The sequence below is a fragment of the Hyaena hyaena genome, unplaced genomic scaffold, assembly GCF_003009895.1.
Source record: "Hyaena hyaena isolate Hyena2069 unplaced genomic scaffold, ASM300989v1 scaffold_94, whole genome shotgun sequence".
NCBI classification, from domain to species: Eukaryota; Metazoa; Chordata; class Mammalia; order Carnivora; family Hyaenidae; genus Hyaena; species Hyaena hyaena.
Genome location: NW_024080726.1, coordinates 1,218,469 through 1,228,937, shown reverse-complemented (window position 1 = coordinate 1,228,937; position 10,469 = coordinate 1,218,469). Strand labels below are relative to the sequence as shown.

The 10,469-nt window shown below is 50.5% G+C and overlaps 1 protein-coding gene across 2 annotated transcripts in view; it reads left to right on the top strand.

The window, feature by feature from the left end:
- The first annotated feature begins 1,100 nt into the window (after positions 1 to 1,100).
- Positions 1,101 to 10,469, top strand: part of CENPS (centromere protein S) — a 10,390-nt gene continuing 1,021 nt past the window's right edge. The window contains exons 1-4 of one of the 2 annotated variants that reach the window (XM_039235008.1): positions 1,101 to 1,224; positions 3,789 to 3,912; positions 4,530 to 4,563; positions 8,969 to 9,035. In XM_039235008.1, coding sequence (XP_039090939.1) covers positions 1,174 to 1,224; positions 3,789 to 3,912; positions 4,530 to 4,563; positions 8,969 to 9,035 — 276 coding nt within the window. In that variant the 5' untranslated portion in view covers positions 1,101 to 1,173. Of the gene's footprint in view, positions 1,225 to 3,788; positions 3,979 to 4,529; positions 4,564 to 8,968; positions 9,036 to 10,469 lie in introns of both variants that reach the window. The other variant, XM_039235005.1, reaches the window with a different exon arrangement.

Genomic DNA, 10,469 nt, shown 5'->3' with positions numbered 1-10,469 from the left:
AAGACGCTTTTCTCCCACGTGACTGCAACAAGACATTAGAAAATATATAATCAAGTTAATTTTCTTTAAAAAAAAAAAAAATTAAGGGCCCTGGAGCAGCTCAGTTGGTTAAGCGTCCAACTCTTTCTTTTTTAAAGGGTTTTTTTTTTTTTTAATGTTTTATTTATTTCTGAGAGAGAGAGGCAGACAGCGTGAGCAGGGGAGGGTCAGTGAAAAAGGGAGACATAGAATCTGAAGCAGGCTCCAGGCTCTGAGCTGTCAGCACAGAGCCCGAGGCAGGGCTCGAACCCACAAACTGTAAATTGTGACCTGAGCCAAAGTCGGATGCTTAACCGACTGAGCCCCTCAGGCGCCCCAAGCACCCAACTCTTGATTTGGGCTCAGATCATTATCTCACGGTTCCTGAGTTCAAGCCCCACATTGGGCTCTGCCCTGACAGTGCAGAGCATCCTTGGATTCTCTTTGCCCCTCCCCTGCTCTCTCTCTCTAATAAATAAGCAAAAATAATTTTTAAGAACTGGGGGCCCTGGGGCACCTGGCTGGCTCAGTACTGGAGCATGCAGCCCTTGCTCTCTGCCTCATTGTGAGTTAGAGCTCCATGCTGGGCATAGATACCTCTTCTGGGGAAAAAAAAATCAGTGTTTTTTTTTTAATTGGGGTCACTTGCACTACTGCTGAGTGTCTTAACCTCTGCTGTGTCACCTACTCCCTGAGCTGCTGAACGGACAGTAATCCAGCATTTGCCTGCCTCTGACTCGGTGACGCTACTGTTGGTGACACAATTACAGAAAGTCGCCGGATTTTGCAAGGCCTGCGGAGCTTACGGCCCCACGTCATTCGCAGGAAAGAGTGCCGCCCGATAACGCGGTCCCTACACACAAGCGTTCTTTCCAAGGCCTGGTGTGAGCCTCGAGCCAGGCGCTGCTGCAGAGCGGGTCCGCGTGATGATGGCTTGGGCCGCCAGGTCCCCAGCGCGGGGAGGCTGGAGCTCGGACCGCGAAGGGCCGTTCCCAGGGCGGCCGCCAGGGGGCGCGCGGACACGGCGGCGTCGAACTTCGCGCTTTGTCCCCTCGCGCGGTCCGTCTCCTGGCGCCGCGGCGGGAAATCCGACGGGCTCCTCCCGGCCGCCGCCTCCTACTGCCTTCGCTCGTCTGCCCGCGCCGGTCCGCTGACATGGAGGAGGACAACGCGGCCGAAGAGCAGCAGCGATTCTCCTACCGACAGGTACAGGAAAGTCGGGTCCCGGCCTGGCGGAGGAAGGACGGCATCGAGCTTCTGGAGAGGGAAAGGCCCCGAGCCCGGGCGCTGCTCGGGGCGCGTCCCCCGGGGCGGAGGGCGCGCTCGGGCCGTCTGCGCCTGCGCCAGCTGGGCTGCCGCGGGGGGTGCTGGGAGGCGGTCTCCCGGGTAACGCGGGTCCGAGTCGCGCCGCAGCCTTCTCGCTCGTGATAGCCGCAGTCTCCCGGCTCAGGGGTGTTGTGAAGATGCGGTGTGAGCATGTGAAGGGGATTCAGGCCAAGCACGTAGCCCGGTGCCCGGCACGTGGCTGCCGTGTCGTGCGCGCTCCGTCCTGCGGACGCGGAGACGGCCTGCGAACCTGGGTGCGACGCGGGCCGTGGGGTCCCGGAGCCCATCCTTCCCGGGTGGGTTCCAGCCCCGGCTCCGCAGCCCGAGGGTCGCCCAGCTTTCCTGTATGCAGAAGCCGAGTAACAGTACCCCCCTCCCAGGGGCGCCTCTTCCTCCAGTCGGCTCCGGGAGTTAGTACAATGGGGCAGAGTCGTGAGATCCAACCGTAAAGCCCTAAAGAGATAAAGCAAGAGCCAGGGCGGTATCCTCAGAGAGGGTGAACTGAAGGAGCTCAGTGCGCGGGAGTTCCCTCCTGCCAGTGTTACATTTCAGCCGTTTTGCCCACCGCCTCCCTTCATTTTGAAAAGTGTCAACATTTCAGGAAAAGTTGCGAGAATAGTCCACTCGACAGCCATAGGCTCCTCACCTGGATTCACCAATTGTTAACACTTGGCTGTGTTTACTCCTTTGCTCTCTCCTTTTTTTCTGACTCATTTGAGATAGAATCACAGATACCCTGACCCTTCCCCTGTAAGTTTTAATACTTTATAGTATGCTCTCCCAGCAACGTGGGTGTTCTGCATAGTCTCAGTGATCACACTCAGAAAATTTAATACGGATAAAATCCTATTATGCAATGTTTGGTCCATGTTTACTTTTCCCAGTTGCTCTAAAGCTCTTTCCCCCCACCCCCCACCCCCCATTGGTCTTTTTTGTTTTACCCAGGATCCGGTCAAGGATCTTCAAGTGCATTTAGTAATTCTGTCTCTTTGATCTTTGCTGGACGGGTTGGTTCTCCAACCCCTTTGTCTTTCCCGACATTGATGGTTTTGAAGAGTCCATTGATGGCAAAGGTGTAGCGGGAGATAAAGTCTTCGAGAGCGGAGCTGCCCTCTCCATTTTTGTATTCTCAGCCCCGAGTCCAGAGCCTGGTTCTCAGTGCCCAATAACTGCTTGCCGAAGAGATGAGTCAGGCTGCAGAGATGGGCTGAGAAATTGGTGAGCAGGTTGGAGATCCCACCATTCATTCAACCAGCTGTTCTTGGCACGAGGTGGGCAGTAGTGAACAAAGCAGACAGGGTCGTGCCCTTGAGGGATTTAGGGTCTAGGGTTAGCCTCGAAATGCATTGAAGAAGGCAGTCGGCCCTGTCCAGGAGGCGTACAGAAGGAGGAGGGACATTAAAAAACTTACTGGAATGTTCAGAAGGCTTCCTGTCCTGTTCCCCTAACCCCACCTCCTGCACGTACCTAAAAAAGATGGCCTTCTAGGGTCTTTATCCCGCCCCGGGTGATGGTCCCTTTGTTTTCTCCTGCCAAAGGCCTCAACTTATCTAGTCTTGTGACATGTGAAACTAAGGAAGGTAGTTGCCCTTGCTTATGTGCCTGGCCTCTACCCTTGGGTCCTGGACCTGTGACTCTGCAGTCCCTCCTCATCTTGTCTCAGCTGTGATCACTTGCGGGTAGACTTGATGCTGTCTTGGCTTGAGGTGTCCCCGTGTCCAGCTTGGTTCTGCCTCCACCATAGAGAAGGAGCACGCCTAGGGGCTCGTAAGTTTGAGGACACGAAGCGGAGATCTTGGCTTAACTTTGTTTTGCTTCTTTGCTTCTCTGCATGGGAAAGATAAGTTATTCAGTATCTAAAAGGGTGGCTAAGGAGCAGTGAGCGTCCTGGCGAGGTGGTCTAGCTCACCAACGAATCAAAGGAGGCTCAGACGAGCCCTCACAGGCCTTTCCCAGACAGTCCTGAGCGTCTGTCCTTTGCCACACGCAGATCCAGGGCTGGCGGAGACTTGCAGCAAAGGGATGGCATCCTTTTGCATTTCACCGGATTAACCCCTGTCTGGTTTGTCATGGTTCCTCAAACACCTGGCACATGCCTGCCTTCACTCAGCGGGAGCGTGGTCCGTGTTTGTAAACTACCCGAGTAAAGTCACGCAGATACTCTGCAAGTGCAGGTCTGACTTTTCTCCCCACTGACCTGCCATTGTAATTCCTTCTCTTTACTTGACCTAAATCATAACCATTAACTAGGAAGTAATGTTTCTACAAGTCACACTCCAAAGGGCCCCATTAATTTATTAGTACACTTGAAAAGTCACTCAGCCATTATGGAAAGTGCTGAAGGAATGAGGCCGAGCAGACCCTCTCCTTGGTCTTAATTTCCTAAGATGTGCACAGCTCTTCTCTGCAACCTTACCCATGAAGCATTTTGATTTTCACTTTAGAGGCTCAAAGCAGCCGTTCACTACAATGTGGGGTGTCTTTGCGAGGAAGTTGCGTCGGACAAAGAGATTCAGTTCATCAAACAAACCATCGCAGCGATCTCGGAGGTGACTTTCCGACAGTGCGGTACGAAGCCATGGCCTTCCTCTAGCTGTGTAGACATCCCGGAAGTTGCCTGGGAGAGCCGTGCGGGTGGGTGCCCTGGCCCATCTCACCAACAGAGGAGAACATGATCATCAGGCGCTATTTGTGAAACACCTCTTGGCTGTAAAATTCAGATATTTTATGAAGAGAACTTTTTTATTTCCCTGTTACCTAACACTGGGCATTAACACCTTTATTTTACTGTTTTAAACTGCCTGGAACGCTAGACATTAGATTTTTTTTTACCTCATTGCTTTATAACACTTTTATGTCACCCGTGCCATGGTTTAGTTGACAGCTGGGTGTATGACATTGATATCTGCTTGACGTTAGAGCAAATTAATGTCCTCTCAAGCCCTAACTTGTAGCAAAATTTAAGGTTAAGGGCTAGTTTCATGGAAGGCAAGGTGTAGCCACAACACCCCAATTATGACAAGGAGGCCATAATGAATAAAGTGGCTAAACGCTCCCGAAGGGCCTCCTTCCGCCTGTTAAAGGGCTGTATTAGTCGCTGTGCGGCGGGAGCCGGGGTCCCCTTTCCCTCTGTCTGAAATGAGATTGAGATCAGGGTAGCTAAAGCACGTGTTTTTCTCTTTCAGAAAATTTTGCCAAAGACCTTGAGATGTTTGCAAGGTGGGTCCAGAGCTTGCTTCTCTGCTGCCGTGTGTAGTTACAGCCCCTCCGCGCTCTTCGCCTGCTGCTGTACTTCAGGCCGGCTCTGGTCCCGGGCGTGCCCGCGTGCAGTTTCCGGAGGCTCGTCTCTGATCGTGATTCTGCAGGAATAGAACATCTGCTTTAGTCACGTCCATTCGGCCTTGATTTGGCTGCTTTTTTTTCCTTTTCTTCCTGATGTCTTCCAAGCACGTTTTGTGTGAGAACCCGAGTCGGCCCGTCGGCGGTTACGAGGGGGTGAAGCATGTGAATGTGTGGGGTGTGCGTGTGCTTTTGCGGAGCGTTTCCGCGGGACGCTGTGTGGGGAACCACGTGCCACCTGCCCCGACAGCCTCCCGTTCTCCGCCTTTGTCACCAGTGAGACATACGCTCCCTGAACAAGTGGGTGACGGGCTCTCAGCTGCCTTTAGCTTTTACAGGTGATTTACGCCCCTCTCTTCAATTAGGAGCTCAGGTAATTGAAAACAATTGGCAAGGAATTGCTTTTATGAAGCAGTTTGAATGACGGAGGCCGGCTAGGGCGAGAGCTTTCCGATTTGCTGGCACTTCTGAGTTGGTGCCAGCCTCTCCCGCACTCTGTGCTTTTCACCTTGCTCCTCTTGGCTCCGTGTGGCTTGGGTGAACGTTCTGAATGAATTAAAGCAGTAGGTTCTCGGAGGGCAGACTCTAAATCTTCCCCGTCCCTACGTGTAGGAGTCCCTAAAAACCGCTTAGCATCCTTGGCTTGGCCACCGGGGCTCAGATCACATTATGGGATACTAATAGCTCATGTGGCTTATTCTCTGTTAATTCGGGTGGTGGCCTCTTTCATGGTGCCCATTATCTCCCCCGCCCCCCCCCCCCCACCGCAGCCCCCTCGTCTCCTGTGAAACCCATTTATCACCTTTCCTGGCCATTTCTTTCCTTTTAAATACAACTTTTTATTACAAAGGGTGGCACAGGAACGTAAATAAGTAAGCAGATGAGTATTTAATTTGAGCATGAAGTTTATCGATACAGAGCAGGGTTTCTCGGCCTCAGCACCGTTGACAGTTTGGACCAGATCATTCTGGGTTGCAGTGGGGGCCGCCCTGTGCAGTGTCGGGTGTTTTATTGACTTCTCTGGCCTCTCCCTGGTGGATGCCAGTAGCGTGCCCCCCTTGGTGACTTTTCTTGCCATTTCTGTGTTAGCTGTGGGAAAAGACCATGAACGTTTTTAGATGCTTCTATAAAAATACTACAAATAAAAACGAAATTAGAAATGTTTAGCATTGTAGCACCTTGAGCTTTCAGGCACTCTGTGTTTTATCATTATATCAAGAGGTTGATTTTTCCAGGCACCTGGCTGGCTCAGTCGGTGGAGTGCATGACTCTTGGTCTCGGGGTTGTGAGCTCGAGCCCCACGTTGGGTGTAGGGATTACTTAAAACTAGGCTCTTAATAAAAAAATGTCGGGGGAAGGACTCCCTAACTGTTACCGTGCTTTAAAAAAGAAAAAGAGGTTGAATTTCTTTTGCTGGGTATTTGGTGGGGGGGCGGGGAGAGTGTCATGTTTGTCACTTAGACCGTGAGCTCCCTGGGGAAGGACGTCATCTGAGGGGTCTGTGTGAAGGCTCTCACGCTGCTCTTGTCTAAGTGAGCGTGACAGAGACTCACTGACCAGGGGATGCCTCACCTCCCGCGGGTCCGAGTATGTCCGCAGGTAGCGCCCTGCACACTCCGGCCACCCCTGAGCCCTGAGCCGACGCAAGTGCAGATTTTCTTTGAAGACTCAGCCTTTGTCTTAATTTCATAGTGATCTTCATAATATTTCACTTTGCTGTCATATAAAAAAAAATCCTGTTTTAGAGTATATCACGGGATGAACTTGATATTCCCAGAAGGTCAGCTTTGTTTATCCTGTGGCTTTGTGTCTTCCCCGTGGCCACTGTCTTCTCGAACTGTGAGCCCGACAAGGAGTCTGAAGGTCTGCTTCAGGCCAGCTTAGATGATCTAAGTAGGCTGGCTGGGAACTTAACCGGTATTTGTAACATTGCTTCAGTGAGAAAATGTGTCTAAGTTGGAAATAATTTGCCTGTAAACTTTGGAAAGTTATCTCACAGTTTAAGTTGTGAATTTCCTTTGTTTAACTCTGCAATCTCTAGTCAGCTAATCCTGTTAAAGTGTTAAAGATGTAACATCTTGATGAAGGCAGATACTGGACAGTGAATAAATACTAGGAACATTTTGGGAATAGTCTTTAAAACCTGTGTTGCTAAAAGTGTCCTATGACAGATCGCTTTGTAATCTTCCCTGGAGGAATTTTCTGGAGTTAGAGGTTTGATTTAGGAGCATCTCTGATGTGCCGCAGCCACCATCAGATATACCTGCCCCCCATTTAGGGAAGTGTTAGCGGTAAAACACGGTGCCACGGTACCAGATAACAGGCAGAGTGGGGGGGGGGGGGACTCTGCCATTTCCTAAACGCTTCCCCATGAGCAGATCAACTAACCTTACTCCATCAACGGCTCGGTATGCTGCTTCCTTCCACTTATTCCTTTTGTGGCATTTTGGGAAGAATGTGAAGACCGACGGAGTGGCCCCATGGTGTGGCTGAGGGCCACACTGTGTCCGCGGCACCTAGCAGCCTCCATCCCGCACATCTGGGCACCGCCTTCCTCCTTTGAGGCTGCTCTGAAGTCACCTTCTGACTCTTCCTTTGTGTCCTGGTGCTTGCGGATGGCTAAATAGAAGCAGTCTCCTTTTTTTTTTTTTTTTAAATTGCTTTTAATGCTAACTTATTTTTGAGGGAGTGCCAGAGACAGAGAGCAAGTGGGGGAGGGGCAGAGAGAGAGGGAGACATAGAATCCCAAACAGGTTCCAGGCTCTGAGCTGTGCACAGAGCCCAATCAATGCAGGGCTCAAACCCACGAACCATGAGATCATGACCTGAGCCGAAGTCAGACACTTAACCTACTGAGCCACCCAGGCGCCCCCGAAGCTGTCTCCTGAAGTGGATACTATCAGCAGAGGCAGATCGTGTCAGTCGTGATGAGAGGACACATGATGTTTGCACATTTAGCAGAATGGGAAGGTTTAATTTGGCCAAATTATAGAGTAGAATTTCCATGTGAGTTTATTATTAGTGGAACAGGTATTTGGTGGGGACGTTCTGTGTGCTGGCCGCTTCATTGGTTGTTCAGGACACCTGCCTGCTTGTTCCTGTGTACAAAGTTTCTCCTTTTTTTTTTTTTTTTGGAGAAACCTAGAAATGGCAGGGCGCCTGGGTGGCTCAGTCGGTTAAGCGTCGGACTTTGGCTCAGGTCGTGATCTTACCACTCTTGAGTTCGAGCCCCACGTCGGGTTCTGTGCTGACAGCTCAGAGCCTAGAGCCTGCTTTGGATTCTGTGTCTCCGTCTCTCTCTGCCCCTCTCCCGCTCATGCTCTGTCTCTTTTTCTCAAAAATAAATAAACATTTAAAAAAGAAAGAAAGAAATGGCAAGAAAGGGTGTAATTAGAGTAATAGATTATTGACTAGAGCTCATCAGACTTATCAGCTTCGCCTATTAAAGCCAGGATAAGAGGACTGGAATGAGAATAGCAGTCCAAGTTGTGAGCAAGATACAGACTCCAGTTTAAAGGAGGTTCTTTGGGGGCGCCTGGGTGGCTCAGTCGGTTAAGCGTCTTGACTTCAGCTCAGGTCATGATCTCGCACTTTGTGGGTTCGAGCCCCGCGTTGGGCTCTGTGCTGACAGCCAGCTCAGAACCTGGAGCCTACTTCGGAGTCTGTGTCTCCCTGTCTCTCTGGCCCTCCCCTGCTCACGCTGTCTCTTTCTCTCTTTCTCAGAAATAAATATAACACTTAAAAAAATAAAGGAGGTTCTTTGTTCTAGCCAGGCTGTTGTCAGGGGAGCGCAGTACCTCCCTGGTGGGGAGTGGGTCGTTGGGGGACGTCGTGTGAGCTTTTTCCTGCGACTTCGCCCTTGGAGAGGAACCTCAGGGACTTGTTTCTTTGTTCTTCTACTTAACATCTATTTAAGTGTAGGCAACCTTTGTATTGTGATCCTGTGCTGTGTCTTCCTTCCACTAAGGGTGTGCACAGACGTGCTGCTTGTTCTTCCTGAGGTGAGCCCCGTGGTGGCCCCGTGACCATTGTGCCTAAGCAAGTCCCTACTCGGGCAGGAGGTGGACAGATGGGCTTTTGCTTTCCTTGGTCTCTTTATTTAATTGGTATCTTGGCGAAGTCACTTCAGTCGTTTTTATGTCATTGTTGCTTAATGAATTTAATCTAAAAAGATGGGCTACTTAGAGATCCTTGCTAGTTTGGACTCTGACCATGAACTTTTGGGTTTCATCAAAACTCGAATGAGACTAAACATTTTGGTGAATTGTTCCTGCCCTTTCTACAGACACGCGAAAAGAAGCACAATTAACACGGAAGATGTGAAGCTCTTAGCCAGGAGGAGTAATTCACTGGTGAGAGATGAATTTCTTTCCTCGCTCCCCTTTCCCATCAGAATACATTATTCCCAATTAATCACTTGCAGCCATGAAGTGATTCCCCAGGGCACCTTGCATTAAAAACGAGAGACGGTCGAACCATTCAGACCTGCCCGTAATTTATAGTCTCTCTTTCTTCCTGATGGATCGTACTAAGCCAATTTGGAATTTTCTAATCAGCACTCTCTGGGTTTCACAATTTGCCTTTTTTGTAACATCTCAAAACTTTGGCCTTGCGTCTCATCTACAGCATGATGGCAGAGACAGGCCACAGGCTAGAGTGTGTGGGGACAGTTCCGTTACGGTGGCCACGAGCCTGACGGGCCAGGTATGGGCGGAGGGTCCGTACAGCTGAGACGGGCAGAAAACTGAGCGCGTTTTCTGTCTTTTCTCAGAAATCTAGCAGTCCTCTGGACCCGGACCCATCATTCAGGTGATGCTGGATGATCCCAGGCCAGCGGCCCAGGGCACATCCGGGGCATCTGTGAGGTTTTATGACTAGTGGAATCCTAGCGGTGACAACACTTTATGTCCCGTAACTGTGCTCCCCCCGGGCAGCGACTTCAGTCTCTGCTCCATCTGCCGGGCCTAGAACAGAGCCTGCCGCCCAGCAGGTGTCGGCAAGTAGTTGTCGAATGGGTTTGTACGGCAGTTGACAGTTTACAGGGGGCATTTATAGCTGTTACTTTACATATATTATTTAAACCTCACAACCACCCTCTGAGGGTTTTTAAGAACAGGATTTATTAGCCTGGTTTTACAAGGGAGGCAGCTGGAGTCCAGTAACTTCCTGGAGCCGAATACGAAACTCTCTGATAGCTGAGCCCTAACCTCCTCGCCCGGAATGAGCGCTGCTTCCATGTGCCGGGCTCTCTTTCCCCCTCTGCTTTTCGAATGTCCTCTTTTTAAAGCCTAAGTCAAGGTTAAAGATGACGTGATCCCTCCGGAAAATAGCGAAGGTGGCTGCTGGTGCTGTGTGTCAGCGGGGAAGACGCTCCTCCTCTCTGCCCAGAAAGTCGGGGCGCGTCAGAGCCGTTAGTGGTCTGTTCCGTGGGCAGTTTTTGCAAAGGACTGGTCAGTGCCGGTCACCTCAGAATACTAATTGGGAAGTTATCTGTTTATTGCACATTTGTTTACTTGCAAACATTGTTTTTATTTTGGACTCTTCTTTTTTTTTTTTTTTTTTCATCAGACAGGGTTGCAGCTAAATGTATACATTTGCTGAAATCCTCCCGGAGGGCAGGGACCCTACATTGTGCACCGTCTACCCCTACAACTGGGTGCATATATTGCTCAGTAATGTTAGCTGGATACGTTAAGGGGTGTTGGCTGCACCGGAGCTGGTATAGGGCAGGTTCAGCGCTGGCGTGCCTTCTGCCAGTTCTGCTTTTTTTTTTTTTTTTTTTTTTT